Source organism: Lepidochelys kempii, chromosome 20, assembly GCF_965140285.1.
Source record: "Lepidochelys kempii isolate rLepKem1 chromosome 20, rLepKem1.hap1, whole genome shotgun sequence".
In the NCBI taxonomy this organism is placed as follows: Eukaryota; Metazoa; Chordata; order Testudines; family Cheloniidae; genus Lepidochelys; species Lepidochelys kempii.
The window spans coordinates 3,066,460-3,092,125 of record NC_136399.1 but is presented as its reverse complement, the minus strand read 5'-3'; the positions used below and the strand labels follow the sequence as shown (position 1 = coordinate 3,092,125).

Below are 25,666 nucleotides of genomic sequence, written 5' to 3'. Positions count from 1 at the left end.
AGGAGCCGGAGTGGGGGACATGCCGCTGCTTCCGGGAACCGCGCAGAACCCCAGCACGCACAGAGCGGGGCAAGCCCCGGATCCTGCTCCCCGGCAGGAGCTCGAGGGCCAAATTAAAACGTCTGAAGGGCCGGATGTGGCCCCCGGGCCGTAGTTTGCCCACCCCTGTACTACGTACATGTATATGCGTGCATACCACACGGCTTATCGCCGTCTGCAGCCCTACGGACGTGTTCCTAACACGTACTACGTGGTTTAGACCCATCCACAGCACTTTCTGCTTCTCCTGCGTGCTGCCACGTGCCAACAACCTGCTTAGAACAGCTGTTAGCCCTTTACAAACTGGACCTTAATATAAAAGCGTGTCCAGAAAACCCCTAAGCTTTAACCGTCCGGTATTTGACCCAGTGTCTATCCAGGTGCTACTGCAACCTGCGTGCCTGACCCAGTTGTACCGAGAGGGGAGTGGGCCACCTTTAAACGAGTTGCATGGCGACCGGGGGGAGAAATGTGACGTCCGCAACGATGGCTCAAGAAACGGCTTTCTTGGGTGTCGGGCGAAGTCCTTCCCGATCCCATGGTAACAGCTGCGGCAGGCTCAGTGCACGGGGGGGGGAAAGGGGGGGAGGTGTCACCAGACTGCTCTCAAGCACCCCCCTCCACTCCCCCTCTCCAGGGGTCTTGTTTTCCTCTTTGTTTGGAGGAGATAAATGGAAAAGGCCATTTCCCCTCCGGACGCTGCTGCTCTGATGGGAGTTGGGTCCGCTTGGCGCTCCTGCCGGATCACGGGTTACATAAACGGCCTCCCGGAAGGCAACAGGGAAAGGCTGATAAGGGGCTCTAATTAGGGTGGCCTCGTTTTCCCCCTGCCAGTCAGCACTTTATAGCCCAGTGTCTCTGCTGACCTCCCTGCTCAGCACAGACCCAGCCTGCCCTTGGCCTGGGGGAAGTTTGCTCATCACCAAGGCCAGGTTGCTGTTGCAGGACTGGGGGTCTCATGGCCAGTCCAGGAAGGGGACAGAGCCAGCCTCCTGAAGGGCCTTTCAAACTGATAATAGCTCATCTTAATTAATTAGCCTCTTACGGTTTGTATAGCAACTTCCACCTTCTCTGTATGTGTATCTGTATCTTCTTACTCTATGTTCCATTCTGTGCATCCGACGAAGTGGGCTGTAGCCCACGAAAGCTTATGCTCTAAGAAATTTGTTAGTCTCTAAGGTGCCACACAGACTCCTGTTCTTTTTGCGGACACAGACTAACACGGCTGCTCCTCTGGAATCTTACAATTTTAAGCAGCCACTTTAAATTTCCAGGGGGTTTCCTGGCCCTGCGTGCCAGCTCGAGGCTCGGTAGTGAAGCCTGGGGTCTGGGCCAAAGAGCAGCCAGCCGGCCGGCAGGTGATCGTGTCTCTCTGGCTTTGGCAGCAGCCGACGTTAGGTCTCTCTGTCTTGGGGCCCTTGTGTGTCGTCGCTCCGAGTGCGAAGAACTGGTGCGATGTTCCAGCCAGATTATATTTATGTTTTAATCTAACCTCTCTGGGGCGGGGGGGGGGGGGTGCCATGAACGGAAGGCTTCCTTCTGGCTTTAACGACCGGGTCCGTGCAGAATCACAAGGCCAGATCCTCAGCTGGCGTCGAGCTGCGTGTGGAGTCAGGAGAGAATGCTCCTGCAAAGGGTTCTGCAGTGGGCATGAAATGTAGTGGAGACTAAAGCTTTTCCCTTCCCCGTCAGTGTTTCTGAGCCGCGCTGGGGAGGGGAAGCCCCCCACGGTCAGAGCCCGGTTTCAAGCCGTGTGAATAAACGTGGGGAGAAGAGTTAAGGCTGAAAGAACAACCTGCTTCGGTGAAGGGGAAACGTTAGGAGCCTTTGCTGAATAAAGGAGGGAGGGTGGTCGCGGGCCAGGCCCATGCCTGGCAACTCGGACACCTGGGTTCTGTCCCCAGCTTTTCGGGGCAAGGGGTTTGCTTCCTCCGTGGCTCATCTGGAAGATGGAGGCAGTGCTGCTGTCCCCTTTCTCGGAGGGGTTGGGCTTCTGAGCGAGCGAAGGCCCGGGACCTCCTCCGATGAAAGGCTGAGCTCAGAGAGGAAGGGCAGTGCAGGGGCGAGAACACTTGGCTAGGACTCAGGAGACCTGGGGCAAGTCTCCCGCCCTGCCTCGGAGGGGCGTGTGAGGAGAAATACGTCGGGGAGCTCGGATACTGCAGGCCCGGGGGGCCCGGGAAGTACCTGAGCTAGATGGGAGCATCAGAGCTTTGGGGGAGAATCTGATCCAAGTCACTGGGTGCCCCTGGGTCCCATTTTCCCGAGGGTCCGACTTCCCCATCCAGCTGCATCCAGCTTGGGCCAGCGCGGGTGGGATTTGCCCAAACACTATTGCTGTCCTCTGCATCTTCTCCATCCCCGCCCCCCGGAGGCCTGGCCTAACGGGGCGCTGCTCCCGCCGAACGTGGCCCCTATCACCGCGGCGCAGCCCTGCCTCCATCACGTCACCCCCTTCCACCAGGGAGCAGCCCCCTAAGACTCCCCGCGAATATGCTCCATCCATAGCCCCTCTTGGCCTCCATACTGTCCTGACCATCAGGCCTCACCCTCTCTGCCCCCCGCATCCTGCCCCTCCATCACTCTCCCAACATCCTCCGGGACTGTCGAGTGGCCAGAGGCGCCTGGCCGCGTCTCGGTTTCCTTCGTGGTGCATGGTGCTTCCTGGCCCCATCAGCGGCCGCTGTGGATCCTGCCAGCCTTGCACTAATGATCTTCCTTCTATTGTCTTCCTCGGCATCTCTAGACTTCCCCAACCCAGCAGGGAAGCGGGGACCCCCAGGCCAGGGACAGGCTGGACTCATGAACTCCCCAATACCAGCACCAGTGGATCCCAGAAATGCCGGGTGACTCCTGCAGAGTAGGGGAAGCTGACAGGTCGACCCAGGTGGGGATCCAGGCTCATTGCAGGTCTCGTGTCCCAGGCTTGACACCCTTCAACCTTCCTCCTAGCTCCGGGCAGGGCTCGGCCCCCAGGGGACAGTAAGATCAGTCCCTCCTCCCCAGCTCAGCAGAGCCCCCCTCTGGCTGAGTCCAAGCCATGCCAGGTGAGGTGCTTCCAGCTCCCGGAGGTCTGGGCTGGTTGCTCTCTGCGAGCCCCAGTGCGAGCTTCAAAAGCAAAGTAATGCCAAAACGCCCCATGTTTTGGGGTCAGAACCCCACTGAATTTCTCGGTGTTTCCCCCAGCAAGTGTGAATCAGATCCCGGCCCCGATTCGCCAGCCTGGCTCCAGTTTGCCTCAATTCTCCGTCTGGACAACTTGGGCCGTAATTCCCGATTTAGATGGTCAATTCTCCAGGGCAGGGACTGCCTCTTAGTATGCATTTGTGCTCGTCCCAGCATGCAGGGGCCCCAAACTCGGCTCAGGCCTCGAGGGGCTGCTGTGGTCCAAAGAATTGTCATGGCTCATGCCCGTGGTGACATGTTCACCTGCTGGTTTAGCAGAATTAGGAGGCTGAGCCGATCACCTTTTCCCTGGGGAAGGTGGGGCACTTGCATTCAGAGACCCCCCAGATCGTTGCAAGTGGCTGGTATCACTTAAAAATCTTCACTGCCGCTTAATCCTGGAGGAATGACCAACCTCCCTGCAGGCTTTAGGGACACAGACATTGCCAAACCGGATCTAACCCATCTCCATCAGTAGCCAGGACCACCTGGTTTAGAGACAGTTTAGGCTAGTTTCCTCCTGACCCCCATACTTAGAGCTCAGTTCATGCCCTGGAGCATCAGGGTTTATTGCCTAAAATCTTGCTTATTTTCATATCGACCGTTATATAGACTGTTATAAGTCTAGTGATTCTTATCACCCTCCTGCATGTGGGCTCATGCCACCCCTAATCCCCGCTGTGCTGTGTGCGCCGTGGGCTGAGAGGCTCTACGATTTCTGGGGCACTCGCCCCACAGCAAGGCAACAGCAGCAGCCAGGACAGGCAGCCCCTGCCAAACCAACCCCTCCACCGGGCAGCAGGCAGAGAGTCAAAGCAACCTGGTAGTCGAGTGCCGTCAGGTTGCAGGGCTGGTATAACTGGGTCGGTTACAGGGGGATGATTGTTCTCCCCTATTGTTATACCCAGTGTGGCTGCAGATATACCAAGATGAAGGTGTGTGACATCAGTTTGGTTGATTCCCCTTGGGGAACAGTGTTAGCACCTTTCTGCCAGTAGATCTGCTTCCACACTAGGAGGATGCACCGGGATAGTTAAAGTGGTACGACTTGTTTTTGTGGCCAAAGCCCTGTTAATTCAAGGAAGCCCTCCCAACCTGTTTTATGCAGCAGGTCAGACTGTCCCCGCGGTCCAGCAGGGCAGCCCAGCTTCATGACTCTGTGTGTTACCAGGGGACGGTGCCACCTCCTGGGAGCCTGCTAGGACTGCCGTGGGGGGGTCCCTAGATCGCCCGTGTTACCCATTCTCTTGCGCTTTCAGGGCAGGAGACGACCTCCAACTCTGGGGGTCAGGAAGTGTCACGGAGCGTGGGGGAGTCCAGGCCCTGCACCCCTCTTCCTGGGATTCACTGAGACGCTCAGCCAGCCAGTAAAACAGAAGGTTTATTGGACAACAGGGACACAGTCCAAAACAGAGCTTGTGGGTACAACCAGGACCCCTCAGTCAAGTCCTTCTGGGGGAGCAGGGAGCTTCGGCCCCAGCCCTGGGGTTCTCTGTGTTCCTCCACCCAGCCCCAAACTGAAACTAAACCCCCCCAGCAGGCTCCCTCCTGCAGCCTGTCTTCACATTCCCAGGCAGAGGTGTTACCTCCCCCTCCTCCTCCTGGCTCAGGTGACAGGTTCTCAGGTCTCCCATCCCCAGGGCACATTCCCAGGTCAACACTCCCCCCTCCCTGCTGCGTCACATCCTCACAGGAAGAAACTGTCCTGGGGATGGGGTATCCAGGAGCTGTGTCCAGAGCTGCCGGGAGACCAGGCAGAATGGGGATCCTGAGGTAGCCAGAAGCTGGATCTGATCCTGTCTGGCTGTTTCTGCGTTCCCTGGTTGTCATGTCAGGACATCCGGAGCTTGGAGGTCGTTATTATTTATTGTTTCCTAAAGGAATCTTGGAGAGTTAATTTGTGTGGGTGTTTTTGCAGGCAACCGATTCATTTGATTCAAAAAGAACTAAAGGATGGTAATATTAATGCCAATCGACCTGCCTTCGTGGAAAATACATTCTGTGGGACAAACTTGCTATCTTTTTTTAATGGCATGGCAAGTCTGGTTGATAAAGGTAACAGCATCGATGTAATAGACTTAGACTTCTGTACGGCGTTTGACTGGGTACTGGGCGGCGTTTCGATTAAAAACCTAGAAGGAGAGAACGTTAACATGGCGCGCATTAAATGGTAGAAAAGCTGCCTATCAGATCGGTCTCAAAATGGAACTGTAAACAGCAAATCACTGGGGGTGTGGGGGTTTCTAGTGGGGTCCCCAGGGATCGGTGCTGGCCTCTGCACTGTTTAATGTTTTTATCAATGACCTGGAAGGAAACAGAAAATCATCACTGTTAAAGTTTGCAGATGACAAAAAACTGGGGGTATGGGAAATAAGGAAGAGGAGAGATCACAGAGGCAGAGCCATCGGGATGTCTTGGTAAATTGGGCACAGGCAAACTATGCGTTTTACATGTAAATGTCGACCTCTAGGTCGGCCATGCTTACGGGATGGGCTCCACTCTCCTGGGAAGCAGCGACTCTGAAAAAGATTTGGACTCTCCTGGTGGGCAATCAGCTGAGCGTGAGCTCCCCGTGCGAGGCTGCGACCAGATGAACCCTGGGATGCCGAACCCGGCGAATCGTGAGAAGGGGCAGAGATGGTATTTCCCCTCTGGGTTTGGCAGTTGCTGAAGCTCAGTGTCCGGGTCTGGTACCCACAATTCAAGAAGGATGTGGATAAACTGGAGAGGGGTCAGAAAAGAGCCAAGACAATGATTTTAAAAACCCTGCCTTCTAGTGATAGCCTCAAAGAGTTTCACTCTGTTTAGCGTAACAAAGAGAAGGTCAAGTGATGACTTGATTGAAGTCCGAGTATGGGGAGCAAATATTTAATAACGGGCCCTTCAGTCTATCAGAGAATCCAGTCCAGTGGCTGGACGTTGAAGCAAGACAAACTCAGACAGGGAATAAGCTGCAGCTTTTGAACAGTGAGTGTCATTAGCCCCTGGACCAATTCACCGGACTGTGGTGGATTCTCCAGCGCTGTCCATGTTTAAATTGAGGCTGGAGGTTTTTCTAAAAGCCCTGCCCTAGGAATTATTTCGGGGCGGTTCTCTAGCCTGTGTTATGCAAGAGGTCAGCCTACATGCTCACAACGATCCCTTCTGGACTTGGGATCTGATTGAAAAGAAAGTACCTTTAAAAAAAAGAGGGGTGGGGGATTAATGCCAGCTCTTTATTTTAAACAAAATGAATTGCACCTTGTTTTTTACTTTCTCCTGTGCGTGTTTTAACAATATTTGTGCCTGTCAGGCTGCTGCTATCAATACAATTAAATAAAAACGCGTACACTTATTATTATTTACCCAGGCCCTGTTGTGCTAGGCGCTGTACATACACAGCGTGAAAAGAGAGGCCCTGCCCCCAAAGAGCTGCAGTCTGAGTATGAGACCAGAAACAACGAGTGGAGACGGCCAGGAGACAAGGAAACTGTCCTTTCCAGCTCGATTCGCTCACACACCTGCAGGGAGGAAGAGGTTTCCCTGCTCTGCAGTGATGCACTTAGCGGGACTTCAGAATGCCCCATGGCGCCCAGCCCTAGAGCCCAATTCTCCCCTCTCCATGTCCTGTGTCTCCAGCCTCTGTGGTTGGCTGTTCTGCGAGACGGCCTGTCACTCCCCACCAATCGCAGGCTGCTAATGCTTTGCTAATGCTTCCTCTTTCCCCTCCAGGAGCCTTTGATCTGGTTCAGAAAGGCAGGAAAGAGGGGACCCGCCGGAGGCTGCAATCTAGCAGAAGTCCCAGCTTCCCAGGAGACGCTTCCCAGGTAACGGGGAGACTGCAGGATGCCGCAGCTGTTCCCACAGCAGCAATTCCAGGCCCAGGGGGGTGGGTTCGCCCAGGTTGGAGGGGAAGCTGGCGAGGAGAAGGGGCAGCCAGCAGGATGGATATTGGGGTGCAAAGTTGGCAGCTTCGGGTGCAGGGCTCCACCTCAGTGGAGCCAAGAGCCCAAAGGGGAAGTTCCTGTGAATACACGCAAGCCTGAGCAGGAGGAAAGTGCTGGCTCTCCACACAGAACGGCTTTAGCGGGGCTGCCTGTTCCACGGCTGGAATTTGCTCCCCCCCCCGCCCCGCGCCACTGCCCAGAGAGCAAACATCTCCCTGCATCGTGCAAACCGGGCCCTGTTCTCCTCTCCCCACGACTGTCCCCACCGCTGCAGCAGTGTTCGCGCCTGATCACTGCTGGCGGGAGCTGGGCCGGACCACCGGGCTCGCAGACCACCCAGGCACCCGCTTCACCGTAAGCCCCATGGACTTTAGCGGGACGAGGCACACTCTGAAAGTGAAGCATGCGCTCAGGGCCGTTCCGGGGGACCGAGGCCAGGGGGCTCAGCCCCTGGCCGGATCGAGCCTAAGGTGACCAGACAGCAAATGTGAAAAATCGGGACTGGGGGTGAGGGGTAATAGCAGCCTATATAAGAAAAAGACCGCTGTAAAATCGGGCCATCTGGTCACCCGAATCGAACCTGCGGTTTGCTGGGAGGCCTGCAACTTCTGCATTCCTGGGCGCAAATTGAAACTCTGACATTCCCCTGGGCCTTAGTCAAACTTGGACGCTTCAGCAGTTTTAACACAATCTGACCTCTTCCCTGCCCCACCCCCATTTCCCCTTCTGAAGAGTATTTTAATTAGATCTATTCTTTCCACACAGACACCCACACACCTCCCGCATGTCCCCGATTCTCTTTTGGCTTTTCACCATGGGGGTTCCTGAAAGGGAAGGCCGATCGCCCAGCTAAGTGCTGGGCGAATTGCTGCCTGACTGCAAAGTGCATCTCAGCCCCAGAGCCCCCTTCCCCACCCCACAACTCCAGCAACCCCCTACCCCCAAGGCAGATTGTCAACTCCCATTTCTTAGGCTTCCCACACACACAGCTCTGCTGATGCCCCTCAATCCCGACCCACAGTTTGCTCCCCCCCCGACCCACTAATCCGCCCCTGGGCTACCCCATCACACACCTGTGCAGTCACCCCTCAGTTCTGCCCCCAAATCCAGCCGTGGGCTCCCTATAACTCCTGCAGTCCGCTCAGCTCACAAGCACAACCGCTAATGAGTGAAAAGCCCGGGATGTGGTGTGAAAAACAACCCTCCAGTGGAATCCATGATGCACATCCAGCCTTTGATCCAAGGAGCTGTGGAGCGAACCAAGCTGACGGTGTCTTGCAGAGGGGACGGTAGGAGAGGGAATCCAGGAATCGTGCCGGGCTATTATGATGATGATTGTGTTTCTGTAAGGCAGCACTCACAATGTGCTCTGCTCAGGGCTCTCCCCACATGTCAGAGAATTCCCACCCCTTGGGGCTCCCCATCTGAGAAAGCAAACAGGGGAGGCAGTGTTGCCTAGTGGATGGAGTGCTGGGCTGGACTCAGGAATAGAACCCAGGTCTGCTAATGACCTGCTGGGTGATCTTGGGTGAGTCACTTCCCTGCTCTGTGCCTCAGTTTCCCCTCCCACCCTTTGTCTGTCCTGGCTACTTAGACTTTAAGGTCTCAGTTTTTGAAGCTATTTAGGCATCCAGCTCCCAGAGTGAGGGGTCTAAATAGCTTTTAAAATCTGGGCCTTAGCTTTTCCAAGCAGGAGCTGCCTCTTGCTGGATGTCTGTACAGCACCTGGTGCGATGGGACCAGGATCTCATTTGGGACACGTGACCGGAGGAGGAGAGGAATGAAATACAGACTCACGGGCATATTAACCCACCTGCTAGCTGGCACCTATCAGCTGGCTGGATTCCTATGGGTGTCGCAACAGCCGGGACTGTTTGAAGGAGAGGAGGAGGCTAATTCTGGGCAAACAATGCAGCCAGCCCCAGGGTGTTCTTGTGTGGTTAACATGGGGGGATTGGTAAATGATTTGCTCAAGGAAGCTTCTGGAAGGGGTTGGTCCCAGGTTGTCTCCATAAGGTATTAAAAACCTGGACACGTCGGACTTCCCTCGGCAGGAGCTGAACCTTCAGAGGGTTCAAAGGTGGGCGCTGTCAGGAGAGGGGTGCATGGCGTCCAGTCCAAGGTGCAGGAGGGTTCGAGCCCCGTCGCTGAGAGCTCGTCCTTGGGCCGGAGGCAAAGGACAGGCAGCAACAGAGCCCCTGTGGTACTAGTGGCCCTGGTGTGGTACCAGTTACCCTGGGGTCCGTCTTTACCAAGGAGACCCCAGACACACCCAGCACAGGCTGGTCCCGTCGCTGGGTCTGCCCGTTGATGTGCTCCCCTGCCCGGACGGGACCTTCTGAGTATCACACTAGCACGTCGGAGGCCCAGCTGAGATCAGGGCCCCTCACGCCAGAGGCATGGAGTGAGACACAGGCCCTGCCCCAGTCTATGCTTACAAAGGGAGGAGGATTATCCCCTCTGTACAGATGGGGAAACTGAGGCCTGGAGCGAGCAAGTGACTTGTCCAAGGTCACGCAGGGAGTTGGTAGCAGAGCCGGGAATCAAACCCGGTTCTCCTGAGTCCACCAGGCCGTCGGGTGCCCCCTGAGACAGAGCCGGTGCCCCCTGGGACAGAGCTGGTGCCCTGTAACACTTCCCTTTCCTCTCACCCCCAGAGACCGCCTGAGAGGATGTGGCTGTACCTGGCCGCCCTGCTGGGGCTGTACTTCCTGCGCCGATGGTACCAGGAGCGGCAGAGTGTCGAGGGCCTCCCGGATAAATACGTCCTGATCACCGGCTGCGACTCCGGCTTCGGGCACCTGCTGGCCAAGCAGCTGGACGCGCGGGGCCTGCGGGTGCTGGCGGCTTGCCTCAGCCAGCAGGGCGCGGAGCAGCTGAAGAAGGCGACGTCGGAGCGGCTGCAAACGGTGATCCTGGACGTCACCCGCACCGACAGCGTCGCCGCGGCCACCGCCTGGGTGAAGGAACAAGTCGGGGACAAAGGTGCGGGGCCCGGGTCTGGCTGTGCCCGTCCCTCGCCCACCCCGGGTCAACGCCCTTGCTAGACACTCATCACAGGCATATGGGTGTTGACTGTCCTATTAGCATGCGGCAGGGTCACACCCAGTTCTTCTTTGGGCGTCATCTGGACTGTAGAGCGGGTAGGGGAGCTGTGACTGCAGCTTTGGGGGGGGGGGGGTCTTGCTATCCGCAGGCCCCACAGCGGGGGGCTGTCGCTGTTCCGAGCTCCCCCGGGCATTAGCCTGCATTAAACCGCCACCCTCATATGCTGGAAGGGAAAGCAGCAGGTTGGACTGGCTGTGACTGACAGGAGGCCCAGACTTGCCCAACATCACCCAGGGAACTGAAGCCAGGTCTCCCAAGTCCTAGGACAGTACCTAACCACTGGACCATCCTTCCCCTTGGGCATAGCCTGCTGGAATCTGCATGCCGAGGGGGCAGTGGACAGCGTAACTTTATTCCTATTGCTGGCTCACAGCCCAGAGCATAGGCAGGGGGTGAGAACTTTCCCGGGGGGTCCTCCGTCCCCCACAACAGCTGTGGGGGTACGGGGCAGATCCAGGGAAAAGGGACGTCCCGTTCTCCCAGCAGTGTGGAGATTTGAGAGAAAGCAGTGGGTTGTGGGAGAGGAGCTGGGATTTCTGGGGGAGGGACAGGAGAGGGAACAGCGCCCCACAGTCACATACCCCGTCTCCTCTGCCCAGGGCTCTGGGGTCTGTTGAACAACGCGGGGATCGTTATCCCCGTGGCCCCCAACGAGTGGCTGACCAAGGACGACTTCGTCAAGGTGCTGGACGTGAATCTGATTGGCCTGATTGAGGTGACCCTCAGCGTCCTGCCCCTGGTGAAAAGAGCCAGGGGTCGGGTCGTCAACGTGGCCAGCATAATGGGCCGATTGTCCCCCTTCGGAGGGGGCTACTGCCTTTCTAAGTACGGCGTGGAGGCATTCTCCGACAGCCTCCGGTGAGTGACCAGTGACGGGGCGCCCTTTTCAGCTGCACATTCAGCCCCGTCTCCTGAAGGGTGGGATGCCCCCGTGCAACCCCCCCACCCCCCGTGCACTGACCCATAGTGCCAAGTGCCGAACGGTGAGTTGGGGCCCGAACGTACTTGGTGCAACATGCAAACAGCATGGCTGTGAGCCGTGTGTGTACGCAGGTGTGACCTGTGTGTATTTCTGCACACGATGCACCTGGCTCTTTGTTGTGGTTGGACCCACGAGACTCCTGCTCAGGGGTGGCCATGGGGATTGAATCTGTCGCCTTCGGCCCTTAAAACATGCGCTGCTGCCCATTGTACTAACGGGTTAGCGACCACTAGCAAGGATCTGGTCCGGCAGGAAGGCACTCTGGCATCTAAGGGGTTAGTGGACTCCTGCCTGGCCCCTGGTTGATCTGGGAGGATAGAGAAGGAAAGGGGAAACCAGTGCAAAATTTGTGATTGCAGGCGAGGGGTGTTTCTCCCCCCTGCCAGCTGGGGTGCTGCAGGTCCACCCCCTGCCGTGCCCTGCCGCAACTCGCTGTGGAGACAGGCTCTTCGCTGAGACTTGATTTCTCCTGGTGTCAGCTCAGAGGCTCCTCCGGGTGCAGCCCCGCACCACTGGGCCTTGTCTACGTGGGAGAGTTGCAGGGGTTTAATGTAAATCAGGTTTTAAACCAAGCGAGTTAAATTGTGGCGGACCCCAGTGCAGACGCTGTGATTCCGGCCGATTTCAACCAAGCCGCTCTCGGCTGCCCTTATCCTGAGAGCAGGGCACCCGGCTGGGGCTGGATGAACTAGACGGGTTTGAATTCACACCCGAGGTTAGACTGGCGCACCTCTCCCATGTGCTCCCGGCCCTGGGCGTGTGTTGTGGGTGCAATTTACAAACCAGCATCTGCAAGCCCAACCCTAAATACGAAATAGATCCTGCTAGCTGCCCTGGATCCACCCACAGACAGCCCCAGCAGGATCAGGGCCGCGGCATGAAGGAGGAATTCTCCTTTCTTAACAGGAGCTGCACCATCCTTCCCCACCGGGGCTCATCTTGGGACGGAGGCCCCGTCTGCTCTAGCAAAGATATGCCAGCAGGGCTGTATTGAAAACCGCTGCTCGAGTAGGCATATGGTGTAGCTTATACCAGTCAGTGAAACAAGCTCCGTTGGCAAAAGCACATGGATGCTGGTATCACTGCGTCTACCCTCGGGGGGTTTTCGCAGAAATCACACAACTCCCTGAGGGCGCTATCCTAGCAAAAGGGTCTGGTTTAGAGCTGGCCTGGGTCCCAGGAAGGTCTCCTCGCTGCCGCGTGTGAGGCTCCGTCGACCTGTCGGTCGTCTCACGTGCCCCTTCCGAAGAGCTCTGCGTAAGCTCGGGAGCTTTTCTCCCTCGCCGACGGAGGTTGGTCCAATAAAAGAGATGACCTCCCCCGCCGTGTGTCTCTCATATCCTGGGACAGGCCCAGGACTGCACATTGCCAGCTCTGTAAGTCAGTTAAACCTCCAGGGACAGAGCCTCAGATGGAGGAAATCAGGAAGGCGTTCGGTTGAGCAGCACTCCGCACATGGAGGTATTCTGGAATAACTACTGTGCTTTTAATTCGCATTGACCTCAATCCAAATTAACTTCCAAGTGTAGACAAACCCGAAAGCCCCTTGATTCCAGTATCTCTGGGTCCGCACAGGTTGTAGAAGCCACCAAACCTGGCCACATACAAGACCGGGGCTAGTTTCGGATCTCACCTCTTCGGGAACCAGGCCAGCCCCCAGGAAGGTGCTGTTCCCACTCGGGTTAATCCTGCTTGTCCCGTTTCAGGCGTGAGATGCTGCCTTTCGGGGTGAAGGTGTGTGTGATCGAGCCGGGCTACTTCCGCACCGCAATTACCAACCCTCAGCTCATTAACGAGAACTTCACTCGCCTCTGGGAGCGGCTCCCCGAGGAAACCAAAGCAAGTTACGGGGAGAATTACCTGAAAACCTGTAAGTCCGTCGTCCCATTCCCTTCCCCACCAGCCGGCAGCAACAGCTCTAGTCCCCGGCCCTGCGCTGCATCAGAGCAGCCTTTGTGTCAGCGTATACGGGGCAGCTCGGGGCAGAGTCTCAGCTGCCGTGCGTTGTGACTGAGTGGCATTGCACACCCCCTTTGCACTAGTGCAAATGACGTCACACTGTGCCCGGCATTGTGGGGTCAGACTCCTAGTTCCCGCTTAGGCCTTGTCTAGGTAGGAAATCAGGTGGTTTTGTTTTCAATCCGGTTAGCTCAGCCCAGCTGGCTGAACAGGATTGAAACCCCCCTTCTTAGATGTGGACACAATTTAATGTACCATTCAGAGAGGTTTGGACGTGCGTGCCCCGAGATCAGGTGTGTCTTTCGCACACGTGAGCCCTGCTGATCCTTGCACGGGAGCAGAGCTCCCACGCTGATCTCCTGAGCGTAATAACCCCCTCCCACCTCACCCCCTGCTGCGCCAGGACGATTCTCCACCGGTGAATCAGTGGCAGCTGCTGCTTCTCTCAGGGGATTTTACTTTTCTGGACAAATGGCCCCTCTGTGTTCAGATCCGTGTGCCGGAATCAGCGACAGAAACGCTCCTGCTGCTTTTCGCCCCTGCTCAGACCCGGGGAGTGCTGGATCCCTGCGTCTCATTGGCTGGATTTTTCCCAAAGCCCCTAGCCCTGGGTTTTGAGACATGCCACGGGCGCAGACCTCAGCACGAATGAGCCCTGGGGGGGTCTCCGATTGAGCACTCAGCGCCTGAAAATGGAGCTGCATGTGTCTTTCCTTGGGTGATGCAAGGGGCCTGATCCGGTGCGATACTGTGGGCCAGATTTACAAAGGTACTTAGGCGCCTAACGCTGCAGGTACAAGTCTAGTGGGACGATCATAGGTGCCCAGGTGACTTAGGCACCGAATTTACCAAGGTGCTTTTGAAAATTCCATGAGGCGCTGCTCTGCCTCCATAGGTGTCTGCTGGCCCTTTGCAAATCTGGCCCTCAGTATCACACAGGATCTAGCCCCTTCCATCACCCACTCAGCTGGTGGGATCAGGCCCCACAAGAGGCGGGTTGCCAAATCCGGCTACAGGTCTCCTGAGCCGACAGTGATGCTGTAAATAGCCGCACATGGGGAACGGCAGCACAGAGCAACTGGCCCAGGCTCACCCGGGTTGCGTGGGGCAGAGCAGGGATTGAGCCCAGGTCCCAAGTGAGCCCCTAACCACTAGGCCATCCTGCCGCTGCCGTTTCGCAGCCTGTGCTCACAGTCTGTCCTTCCTCTTTGACCTCTCGGCCGACCCGTTCAGTCCGGGTGCGGTTGGTGCTGCAGCTAAGCCCGGCGGGGCCCGACTCTCTGTTTTTGCCTGCGCAGTTATCAGCGCCACCCACAACATGCAGAAATCCTGCAGCTCCGATCTGTCCATCGTCACCAGCTGCATGGAGCACGCGCTGACGGCCCACCACCCCCGCACCCGCTACTCCGCCGGCTGGGACGCCAAGCTGGTCTTCCTCCCGCTGAGTTACCTGCCCACCTGGTTTGCCGACTTGGTGCTGACGTGGTCCTCCCCGGTCCCAGCCCAAAAAGCGTAGGAGGAAGATGCAGCGTGAGACTCTCGGCAGGGGGCAGCGACCAGAGGAGCGTCACTGGTACATGGGGTCCAGATTCCCGACGGGGGTGAGACCCCTGTCCTGTGGCACCCAGCTGAGACCATGCAAATCAGTTCTTAATTACAAATGTTGAATCAAAACAGAGCTCCTTGGAGTTTGCTTCACCAGGGAAACCTCTTCTCTGTGTCCTGGGATGGAATGTGATTTCCTAACCAACCCTCCCCAGCCCCCGGGCACACCACCACCCCCTCCCTTTACCAGCTCCCCGAACGTAGACCACCCCTCTCCTTGTGTCCGTGACCCGCCCGTCCTTGGTATTCAGCTCCCTTTCCTATCTGCCTGTCCCCAAATCTCCATGATCTGTGTCCAGGATCTCTCACACCCCGGTGACCCCAGCAGGGTAACCCAGCCCATCTGGAGGGGAGACAGCAGTTTGAAACTCCACCATACGAGAACCTCTGATGAAACCAACCCACTGCACGCTGAGCCTCTTCTCGGGTCCAAGACCAGACCACGAGTCCTGAAGCCAGTTTGGCCACCGGACGGATCCCCTGCTGGGAGTTGCAGGCAAGGCTGGGAACGAATCGCTAGCCGGCCCGTAACAGATCCTGCCGGCATCATCGAGAATGACTTGCCCTGCAGATTCCTTCCCAAGCAATTACTCAGCGCCGGTGTGAGAGACGTCCCTGTCCGCTGGTGCCTCCCCATACCTGTGTCGGGAGACCCAGTTGCGTCATGTCTAGCTTAAGCAAGCAGCCTGTCTAAAGACAGAGACCCGAGAACTCGCAGCCAGCCAGCACCTGTCTCTGGAAGGCAAATCCAAGGTGGTCCTGATTGCTTAGCCCTAGGTAGTCCCCATTGCTGCTTATTAGTGGACCAAGCTCAGGGCCCCAGTGTGCTGGGCACTGCCCCGACGCAGAGTTGCGCCCTGCCCCAGAGAGCTGACCTGCTAAGCGGAGCAGACAAAGCACGGAAGAAATGAACGATTGTCCCCATTTTACAGAGGGGAAACTGAGGCACCTGGGTTCAGTGGCTGAAATCCAGCTGTAACTGACCTTTGGTGGAAAGCCCTGGACTCTTTGCTTGTGACAGCTGCTTGGACAAGCTCTTTAGACCCCACAGACCCGGGCTCTTTCTTTTCAAAAGGAGGCCGAGACGGCCTGGGGTTTTGGGAAGCTGCCGCATGGGGTCTAGTCTGCCTTAAAGGACTGTTGGAGAGAATACACAGCAGGGAGGATTGGATCAGAGGGGTCAGGGCAGATGCTTGCACGAGTCACTTGTGGGAGGATTCTCTGCTCCCTGAAGTCTTTAAACCACGATTTGAGGACTTCAATAGCTCAGACATAGGTGAGAGGTTTGTCGCAGGAGTGGGTGGGTGAGATTCGGTGGCCTGCGTTGTGCAGGAGGTCAGACCAGATGATCATAATGGTCCCTTCTGACCTTAATATCTATGAATCTATCTGTAAGATTCCCTACTGAAGGGACGTACGCCAGAACCGCCCCTAGGAATCCCACTGCCTTAGAGGCAAGGGAACAGCCAGCTCCGGGACCGTTTCCTCCTGACCCCCAGAGTTAGGGGCTCGTGCCCTGAAGCAGGAGTGACTTTAGCCCGGCGACAGCTCCCTGCATCTCAGCCCGCAGCAGCCACCGCCCTCTCTTGGCCAGTTCTGTGGGGCTGGGGTGTGTGGGGGTCAGGATCAGCACTGGACTCTGCTCTGGGAGCAAACGAACCCCCTCCCCGTGCTGGGACTGCAGCCCCTGCTAGCTGCAGGGAAATAATTAACCCTCCTGCACTGTAGCAAATCTCAGCTTTCCTCCAGCTGTGGGGGACAAGGGGGGCAAGGCTCAGCTCCCTGCCTTGTGCGAGGCCTGCCCCTGTCAGGGGCAGAGCCCCACGGCCTGTTCTCCATCTGAGCTGGAATGGCCTGGAACAGAGGGGGGCCAAGCTAAGGAAAGGGCAGGGGAGCGGAGCCGCGCCGGCCAGAGAGAGCCAGAGAAGCAGCCCAGGGAGCAGACCTGTGCTGGGAGCAGGGCCACAGAAGCAGCCCAGGGAGCAGGTCAGTGCTGGGAGCAGGGCCACAGAAGCAGCCCAGGGAGCAGGTCAGTGCTGGGAGCAGGGCTGCAGCCACCAGAGCCAGAGGGGCCAGAGACGCAGCCCAGGGAGCAGGTCAGTGCTGGGAGCAGGGCCACAGAAGCAGCCCAGGGAGCAGGTCAGTGCTGGGAGCAGGGCCACAGAAGCAGCCCAGGGAGCAGGTCAGTGCTGGGAGCAGGGCCACAGAAGCAGCCCAGGGAGCAGGTCAGTGCTGGGAGCAGGGCCACAGAAGCAGCCCAGGGAGCAGGTCAGTGCTGGGAGCAGGGCCACAGAAGCAGCCCAGGGAGCAGACCTGTGCTGGGAGCAGGGCCACAGAAGCAGCCCAGGGAGCAGGTCAGTGCTGGGAGCAGGGCTGCAGCCACCAGAGCCAGAGGGGCCAGAGACGCAGCCCAGGGGCCAGGAGCTGGAGGCAGAGCAGAAGCAGCAGCCGGGGTGAGGCGAGCTGGGGCTGGGGCTGGGGCTGGATCCGGGGCTGGATCCGGGGCTGGATCCGGGGCTGGATCCGGGGCCGGGGCTCTCCGGAGCCGGGTGCAGGGAGCAGCTGGGCAGAGTGAGGGGGGACCCTGGGCAGGGGCCCAGCGCAGGGAGATGCCCCAGCCAAGGGGCCCTGCCGGCCGGCCGTGGACGGGGATCGTAACCTGGCGGGGCGGGGGCGACACTGGGCAGAAGGGTCCTGCCACCTGGAGCCTGAGGGCACATGGCCACCGCCAGAGCAAGTGTCCGGCCCGCAGCGAGAGCCCCCCAGAGTGGGAACACCCCAGCCCCGGCCCTACGTGGCCACGACAGGTTTGGGGGTGGAGCCCCCCAGGAATCCGGGGCCCAGCCGTGTCGGGTTCCAAGGACTCTGGCCCAGGAGATGGGAGGGGAGCCCTTGAGGTCAGGTAGGGCTCTGGGTAAAGGGAGTGGGAGCGAGGACTCGGATCCTCTCGCCAGCCCATCTCCCCGGGGTCGTGCAGAAGCCAGGGAAGTTCCCCTCAAGAGCTGCACCCTTCCCCGGCTCACACAGGCTCCCTAGTATACTTCGGCCATCCGCCGGCTGACAGCCGTTTAGCCGTTTAGCCCCGTGGGCCTGTGTGACCCGCCGTGCGAGTTCATCATAACAGGGCGATGAAACGCACCCGTCGGCTCCACTACGCTTCCCAGGGGGTCTCGCAGAGCCCAGAGACCTCTCCCTTCCCCTGCGTGGGAGACTTGGCCGTGGGGCTGGGAGCGGGAGGGGAGTCGCATGCAAGCTGCAGTGACCCTTTTGCCCTCTGCAGAGGGAGTTTGCGTTGAACCGGAGTTTGCAGTGCAGCTTCTGGTGCAGCGTGGGTGGGTCCTTTGCGCAGCCGATGGCGTTCAGGGGCTTTGCAGCGCAGTGTAGGCAGCCTAGGTGCTGGAACTGGGGGTGCTGGGGAGCTGCCCCCCCTGGGCTGGAAGTGGTTTCCAGTTTGGTTCTCAGCACCCCCACTATGCACATTGGTCCAGCACCCCTGGGAGACAGCGCCCACCTTGCAGCTGGGGCAAGGGGGCTGCCATTGCCCTGCGGATGGGGTCTTCACATGACAGCACGCGCAGGGAGCTCACGTCCCAGCTGCTCCCGACGCCGCTCATGCTCTCGGGGACGCAGGCTCAACCCTGGCAGGGGGGCTGCTTTGCTGGGGAATCCCCTTGGGACCTGGGCTCACAAAGTGTCACTGTGTAAAATGGGAGGCAGTGAGGCCTCCTGGCTAGAGCACTGGACTGGGGCTTGGGAGGGCTGCATTCTTTTCCCGGCTCGGCCACTGGCCTGCTGGATGGCCTTGGGCAAGTCTTCCCCCCCCCCGTGCCTCAGTTTCCCCATCTGTAAAAACGGATCCTGCCCCAGCCCTCCTTTGTACGGTGCCTTGAGTTCTAGGGGTGAGACAAGCTCAGTATTATTCAAATGCAGCAAATGCTCCCATCCAAACAAGGAACCAAAGAGCCAAGGGCGTGAGTGAATCAATGGGAAATATTTCTTTATTCGGTGTATGACGGTAGCGCCCGCACCCTCCTCCCCGCTGGGGGTCTCAGTCAGGGACCAGGCCCCCCCCCCGCACTGTGCTAGGTGCTGTACCAACACAAAACAAAGAGACGCCCTGTCCCAAGGAGCCTCCAATCTAAGGCAAGAGACATCAGGTGGAGGCAGGCAGTTGGGGCGGTAGAAGGAAACGAGCCCTGGAAGCAAGCTGGCCCAGGGGTGCTTTGCACTGCCTTGGCCCGGGTGTTCGCTGAGCTGCCAACGATTGTAATGGCCAGCTGGGGCTGAAGGCTGTAGCCTCCCCAGTTGCTTTCGAGCTGGCTTTCCCCAGCTGGTGAGAGCCTGCACCTCCCAGCCACCTGCCTGGGAAGTGATCTGGCCCTTACCCATTCAACAGAAGGATCCAGTCCCGTTTAAGAAGGAGCTGCCGGGAACTGTGCTCGTCTGCACTGCACGGGGGGGGGGTTGGCACCAATTCCAGTGCAGATGCCCCCCCGGTGCAGACAGGCAAAGCTGCTCTTTGCAGCTGGGCCCTGCTGGATTTCCCTGCTTCTTCCTCTTCCGCCCCCCTGGGATGCCCCCTGTTTGTCCTTCCCCCTCTTACACGGCCTGGGCTGGGCGGGGCCAAGTCCAGGTCAGCACCCAGTCCGCCAAGGCCGTGGGCAGGTAGGAGAGGGGGATGTAGAGGAACTGGGCGTCCCAGCCCCCGGAGTAGCGGGTACGGGGGTGGCGGGCCGTCAGCGCGTGCTCCATGCAGTCGGTGACCAGGTAGAGATTGGTGCTGGGCTTTGTCAAGAGTGACTCTCTGGTGAGCTTGTAGACTGTAAGCAGACAAGGGGAAGAGGTCAGTCCCATGCCTCCCCCCCAGATTTCAATCCAGAGGGGTTCAGCCCTTTGTGGGAGGGGAGGGAGACTAAGATTTGACCCCTGCGGCTGCAAAGAAATGCTCTGACCGTTACGGTGACTTCCTGAGTCTGCAGGCAGCCTGCGTCAATAGCTCGGCCCCAATTCAGATCATTGGCGGGTTGACTCTTAAACATAACGCCGTCGAGCGCCCCTTTGCGGAAATGTGGCTGTAGTCAGGCAGAGCAGCTCCGGGGTCCCCGTCAGGGGAGACGAGGGGACAGATTGTGTATGGGCTGCCTGGCTTCTCCCCTCTTCCCACCCTCGGGAGCCTGCCCAGAGAGCCCCTGTCTCCCCACGGCGCCAGAAGAGCTCTCACGGCTGTCGAAGTAACACTGCCCGTAGCTCTCCTTGACTTCGGGGCGGGCATGGCGCCAGCTCTCCTCCAGGCACTCCAGATGGTGCTGGGTATCCGTCATGACCGTGCGGAAATAGCCGGGCTCCACCACGGCGATCTTCACGCCGAAGGGCCGGAGCTCGCGCCTGGAACGGAACGAGCCCGTCACCGCCCGCCACCGGGCGCCGCCGATTTCGGGAGCCCCCCCCCCCCCCCAACTCCCCCTTTGGGAACAAGGCCCAGTGCTTCTGGAGTGGGGCCCCTTAAAATCAAAGCACCTGGAAATCAGTGGCCAGGGACAGGTTTCCCAAAGGACTAAGGATTTGGGGGCCCGACGGGGGACCCTCAAAGGAGCCTGCTCCCCTGAGGGCGGGCGCAAAGGATCATCTCTGCGACTCAGGCTCTTTTAAGGGGTTTCAGGGCAGGCCGTCAAAAGTTGTGGGCCCCAAATTTGCTTTAGAAACTCCTAGCCCTGGGCCTCTCTGCACTTGGCCATTTCTGGGCTGATCTGGGGCCAAGGTGGGGCAGGGGAGCCGGCGGCTCTCGCAGGTACCTGAGGCTGTCGGAGAACGCCTCCACGCCATACTTAGAAGGGCAGTAGCCCCCTCCGTAGAAGGCCAGCCGGCCCAGGATACTAGCCACGTTGACGACCCGGCCCCTGGCTTGCTTCACCAGGGGCAGGACGCTGAGGGTCACCTCGATCAGGCCGATCAGGTTCACGTCCAGCACCTTGACGAAGTCGTCCTTGGTCAGCCACTCGTTGGGGGCCAGGGAGCCGATGATCCCCGCATTGTTCACCAGGCCCCACAGCCCTGGGAAAGGGACAGCGAATGAGCACGGCGGGAGGCTGTTCCCCTTCGATCTGAAATCTCCTAACAGCACCAATGTCCATCCACACCTGGCAATTAAACCAACCCCCGTCCTGGCCCCAATCCCCCATGTGTGCCTGGGGCAGCTGCTAAAGGGCCATTTCTCTGGGCGTGGGCCGGGACCGTCTGCAGCGTGCTGAGGTTATCTGGCATCATCCGACATCACTGTGCCTTGAACGCAGCTGCCGACGGGCGCTTCGTCCTTGGCGGAGAAGAACTGGTGCATTGAAACTGGAGCTAGGGGAGAGCAGGACACCCAGCCCCCCACCCTCTAAGCCACTAGACCCCAGGAGTCCTGGCTCGCAGCTTCCATTGCTCTAACCACTAGCCCCCCCCTTCTTCCCCAGGGATAGGAATAGAACCCAGGAGTCCTGGCTCCCAGCGCTCACTGCTCTAACCACTAGACCCCACTCCCTCCCCCCAGGATGGGAATAGAACCTAGGAGTCCTGGCTCCCAGACCCCCCTACTCTAAGCCACTAGACCCCACACCCCTCCCAGAGATGGGAATAGAACCCAGGAGTCCTGGCTCCCAGCGCTTGCTGCTCTAACCACTAGACCCCACTCCCTCCCCCCAGGATGTGAATAGAACCCAGGAGTCCTAGCTCCCAACCCTTCACTCCTTTCCTGGCTGTCGCATTAGCATAGCCCCAGCCTGTGTGAGCTCAGAGCTGCCCCTGGCAAAGGAGCAGGTGGGATTCAGGGGCCCCACCTTTGTCCCCGACTTGTTCCTTCACCCAGGCGGTGGCCGCGGCGATGCTGTCGGTGCGGGTGACGTCCAGGATCACCGTTTGCAGCCGCTCCGAGGTCGCCTTCTTCAGCTGCTCCGCGCCCTGCTGGGTGAGGCAAGCCGCCAGCACCCGCAGGCCCCGCATGTCCAGGTGCTTGGCCAGCAGGTGCCCGAAGCCGGAGTCGCAGCCGGTGATCAGGACGTATTTCTCTCGGAGGTTCTGCACCGCCTGCTGCTCCCGATACCATCGGTGCAGGAAGTACAGCCCCAGCAGGGCGGCCAGGTACAGCCACATCCTCCCGCACTGCAAACAAACCAACCAGCCAGATGGGGCAAGACTTGCGCTGAAATGCAGCCAGCTCTGGGGTGGGTCAGAGCAGCCGCTTAACAGCGCAGAGCACCGAAGGAGTGCGTAGAAGCCTGCCTGCAGCGGCCACAGGATTCATGAGCACCACGGCCCAACGCATCTAACACAAGTGGGACTTTAGAAGAGACAGAGCCTGGGGTTTTAGAATTAAACTCCTTATGGACATAAAACCGATTTTCCCGAGCTCTCAGCCCCCCCATGTTCTGAACACGGGTCGTATTTTCAATTGCGCTTAGCAGCCAGCAACTCCCGCTGGGCCGCGGGAGTCTAGGTTTCCCAACAAGCCCTGCTGCCAACACGCCGAGCCCGCTAAATTCACCAGCCTCAAACGGTAGGAGATCCCAGCTGGGGCCGGTTTACAGCCGCTGGGCACGGAGGTGAACGCCGGGACAAGAGGCCAGCCAGGGGAGAACCCACCCCTTTGATTCGCCCTAGGTAGCAGTTGTGCCGGCCTGCAGACCACGGTTCACGGTCCCTTTGAGATCTGCCCGAGCCAGCAGCCCTGAGCCAGCCCCTGCCCCCTACCCTTCCCTGTATCAATCACGCAGGAGGACACCGGCCCCTTTGCTCCGTCAAGCCTCCAACCAGCTACCTGTGAGCAAGATCTCCGCTTGCCTTGGCTGTCAGCTCCCGCCTGGTCTGCCTGCAGCCTTCGGACTAGATGGACACAACGAAGGTGAAGGACATACCACGCCCCGTGGAGCGGAGCTGGGCAGAGGGCCCGGGCAGGCGTCTGAGCAGTGGATGGGGGCGGCGAATGCATCAACAGAGGAAAGGCCAGGGTGCAAGGTTCTGCCTGTGCATAAACAAGAGGGTTGTGTCAGTTTGTTCTGGCCCCAAAAGGGATTCAGAAAAACCAGCCCGTGAAATCCCAGCGGTGCTGAGTTCCTGGGTGCTCAGACTGGGGGTATCAAAGCCTAGTCTGTAGGCGGGGAAGTGTGGCTGGGCAGGCTGATTAGCTGGAATGGGCGTGGGTTGGATTAAAAGTAATAATTAATGTTTTATGTTGTGGAAAATGTAAGAAAGAACGATTCCAGAACAGACCCCGGATTTGGCGTGACCATTAGAAAGAAAATATGTCTCTCGGCCTGCTGAGTTTGTGCTCGCTGAAAGAGGCCTGCCAATTTGCAACGTCTATGCCCATTTGCAAGGTCTGTGCCAACTGGAGAAAAACATCCAGAGACAAGGAGTTTATTCTAAAAGTAACAAGATAACGGCTGTCCTTGATGGCTGGTACAAACTTTGTTTTCCTATGTGACGAAGTGGGACTGTTCTTAATGTTTCCTCTGAATAGTGTGGGGGTGCCTCAGTTTCCCCTAGGCAGTTCTTAAGTATCTAGGTGGTGGGATAACGGTGTATGATCCTTGCAGAGCCCTAGAGGGCAGGCGTGTGCAGGGGTCTGGACACAGAGAATGGCCGACACCCTGTTTCCTGGCAACTGATGGTCTGGGCCCTTCCCCCCTGCCAGGTGAGAGCTGAAGGGTTGGAGAACAAAGGAATCCGGTGACCTCCTGGCCCGGGACAGGGACAAAACCCAGAGGAGGAGGGGCTGGAGGGAGTTTCAGTTTGGGTCTGGCTGGGGACGAGGAGTGAAGGGCAGAAGGGGTTGTCTGGCTCACTGCCCCCCAAAATGGACCCAGCTGAGGGGTCCTGTTCTCTGCACCTGCAAGCTCTGTGTTAGACCATGTTCCTGTCGTCTAATAAACCTTCTGTTTTACTGGCTGGTTGAGAGTCACGTCTGACTGCGGAGTTCGGGGGCAGGACCCTCTGGCTTCCCTAGGAGCCCGCCTGGGCGGACTTGCTGTGGGAAGCGCACGGAGGGGCAGAGGATGCCGAATGCGCTCCGAGGTCAGACCCAGGAAGGTGGAGCCGGGTGAGCTGTGTGTCCTGCAGACAGGCTGCTCCCAGAGAGAAGACTTCCCCAGAGTCCTGACTGGCTTCATAGGGAGCAGTTCCAGAGCATCGCCCGGGGACCCCGTGACATCCTAAACTCCAGAATAAAATCTGTGAACCCCCCACTCTTGCATGCTTATCTTGTTCATTTCCTTTTAGGGGTAACAAGTGGGATGAGTAGACTTATTGAAGTGTGCCATGGCCTACTGATGTTAGAATGGTTATGTTAAAGGATGGGTAGGTGACAAAATGCAGATGGGACAGGATATACGTTGGAGTGTGAGTGGGATTCTATGTATGATTGAATGAGGAAGGAAAGACTAAAGATTGAGGTGCCAGCCTTAAAATAAGAGCGTTTGGCTGAAGAATACAGTGGACGAGACAGCCTGATAGCCCTGAGGGCATACTTGCCCCAGGGACTGGGGGCCGAAGAACAAGACAACAACATGCTGTCATTCCGTCCTTGCTGTGCCATCTGTGTGACTGACTGTCACTTCAAACGTGAGAACAGCATGACGAGGCAAATACAGGAGGATGGATCCCTACAAGAACAGACCCTGAAGAGTGAGGACTTTAGGTCTGATTCTGCAAACCAACTTCCAGGAGCATCAGATGCACATCTGACAAGGCCCTGCTCCCTCCTTGTGTCCAGGCCTCCTGGCCAGTGGCTTGGTACGAGCAACTCTAAGGCTGGTAACTATGATAACAACCTGGCAGAACCCATGTGTGTGTGAATGAATGTGAAATTGGATGGAATGTTATTGCTATAACTGACTGCTACCAGGATTCTTTCTGTGTTCACAGTAAACATGGCATCTGGCCTTTTCCCCTTTAATAAGATCCTGCTCGTTTTTATTTTATTGGTATAACATTTGCCTAGAGAGCGACAGAAGGGAACGCCCAGGATTTTGGTGCTTCTCTGAGATTAGGGCCCCAGTGTGCCCGGAACTGGACGGACCCCCCTCCCAACCAAGATTGGGGCTCCATTGTGACGGGCATTACACAGTCACACACCCCCAACCGAGATGGGGGCCCCATTGTGTCTCGCACTGTGCAACCCCTGCCCCCACATGATGCAATGCACCCCTGTATTCACACCCAGCACGCCATTGTAACCGTCTTTGTACAAGGGACGCCTGGGGAGGTATCGTTTGGAAACTCATCCTTTGCTGGTCAGTAGTGTCCTGACCACATAGGCTTGGCAGCATTGGATGTGAAGCGAGATGCTTTCCCCGCACGATGTGATTTACACACAGTCCAAACCCCACAGCCATGCCCTGGCAGAAGTCAGCAAGCGGGTTTGTCCTGAGCAAAAGACTGTGTGTTTGCCTTAATCTGCATTTAAGCAGTAAACAGAGTCATCAGGTGCAAAAGGGGAAGGAAGGAAACAAAAGGAAACTTGCATGTAAGTACATGCAGGTGAAAAAACCCAGCAGGGAACATCCTTCCACATATATGCTTTGTCCACTGGTTCTCAGCTGGCAATGTTTTTTGGGGATGGGGGGGACATAAATGATAAAAAGGAGGGACAAACACCTCAGGGAATCCCCCCTCTCTCTCCCTACCCATCTCATTCTCTGCAGCTGAGAAGACCAAGGAAACAGCTGTTGGACTCTGGGGGACGGGGCCTGACTTGAAGAGTTCGGTCAGTATGACCGTGCGCTGGAGGCATGTGGTGAGGAACTCCGCTTGTATCGGATACAGGTTGTTAAATTCGGCACTAGGAAGTGTTTTATCTTTATTTTTCTTGTAGCCATTTCTGATTTTTGTATGCCTCGGTGCTCGT

At 57.8% G+C, this 25,666-nt stretch overlaps 2 protein-coding genes and 1 long non-coding RNA gene across 4 annotated transcripts; 1 reads left to right on the top strand and 2 right to left on the bottom strand.

Annotated features, from left to right (window-relative positions):
* Positions 1 to 4,596: 4,596 nt before the first annotated feature.
* Positions 4,597 to 8,322, bottom strand: LOC140901097 (uncharacterized). Its single transcript, XR_012155770.2, has 3 exons — positions 8,204 to 8,322; positions 5,690 to 5,925; positions 4,597 to 5,336 (listed from the first exon to the last, which is right to left on the bottom strand). It is a non-coding gene; the product is annotated as an uncharacterized LOC140901097 (long non-coding RNA).
* LOC140901093 (retinol dehydrogenase 16) lies at positions 6,916 to 14,853 on the top strand. 2 transcript variants are annotated; one of them, XM_073319306.2, is made up of 5 exons: positions 6,916 to 7,010; positions 9,788 to 10,115; positions 10,838 to 11,096; positions 12,927 to 13,090; positions 14,478 to 14,853. In XM_073319306.2, exons 2-5 carry the CDS (start codon positions 9,803 to 9,805, stop codon positions 14,693 to 14,695), a joined length of 954 nt encoding a protein of 317 aa, XP_073175407.2. In that variant the 5' UTR covers positions 6,916 to 7,010; positions 9,788 to 9,802; the 3' UTR covers positions 14,696 to 14,853. The 2 variants fall into 2 exon arrangements, with proteins under 2 accessions (XP_073175407.2, XP_073175408.2); XM_073319307.2 differs by lacking the exon at positions 6,916 to 7,010 and adding an exon at positions 9,158 to 9,210.
* A 3,902-nt stretch (positions 14,854 to 18,755) lies between these two features.
* On the bottom strand, positions 18,756 to 22,790 carry LOC140901094 (17-beta-hydroxysteroid dehydrogenase type 6). Its single transcript, XM_073319308.2, has 5 exons — positions 22,580 to 22,790; positions 21,603 to 21,924; positions 20,577 to 20,835; positions 20,006 to 20,169; positions 18,756 to 19,604 (listed from the first exon to the last, which is right to left on the bottom strand). Exons 1-5 carry the CDS (start codon positions 22,748 to 22,750, stop codon positions 19,384 to 19,386), a joined length of 1,137 nt encoding a protein of 378 aa, XP_073175409.1. The 5' UTR covers positions 22,751 to 22,790; the 3' UTR covers positions 18,756 to 19,383.
* Positions 22,791 to 25,666: the final 2,876 nt, after the last annotated feature.

Excerpts from the sequence above, each read along its gene's own strand:
- LOC140901093 (XM_073319306.2), top strand. The coding sequence starts at position 9,803 with ATGTGGCTGTACCTGGCCGCCCTGCTGGGGCTGTACTTCCTGCGCCGA. Across the intron at positions 11,097-12,926 it reads GCATTCTCCGACAGCCTCCG|GCGTGAGATGCTGCCTTTCG; the intron begins GTGAGTGACCAG and ends GTCCCGTTTCAG. Across the intron at positions 13,091-14,477 it reads GGAGAATTACCTGAAAACCT|TTATCAGCGCCACCCACAAC; the intron begins GTAAGTCCGTCG and ends TTGCCTGCGCAG.
- LOC140901094 (XM_073319308.2), bottom strand. The coding sequence starts at position 22,750 with ATGCATTCGCCGCCCCCATCCACTGCTCAGACGCCTGCCCGGGCCCTC. Across the intron at positions 21,925-22,579 it reads AGCGGAGATCTTGCTCACAG|TGCGGGAGGATGTGGCTGTA; the intron begins GTAGCTGGTTGG and ends GTTTGTTTGCAG. Across the intron at positions 20,170-20,576 it reads GCGTTCTCCGACAGCCTCAG|GCGCGAGCTCCGGCCCTTCG; the intron begins GTACCTGCGAGA and ends GTTCCGTTCCAG.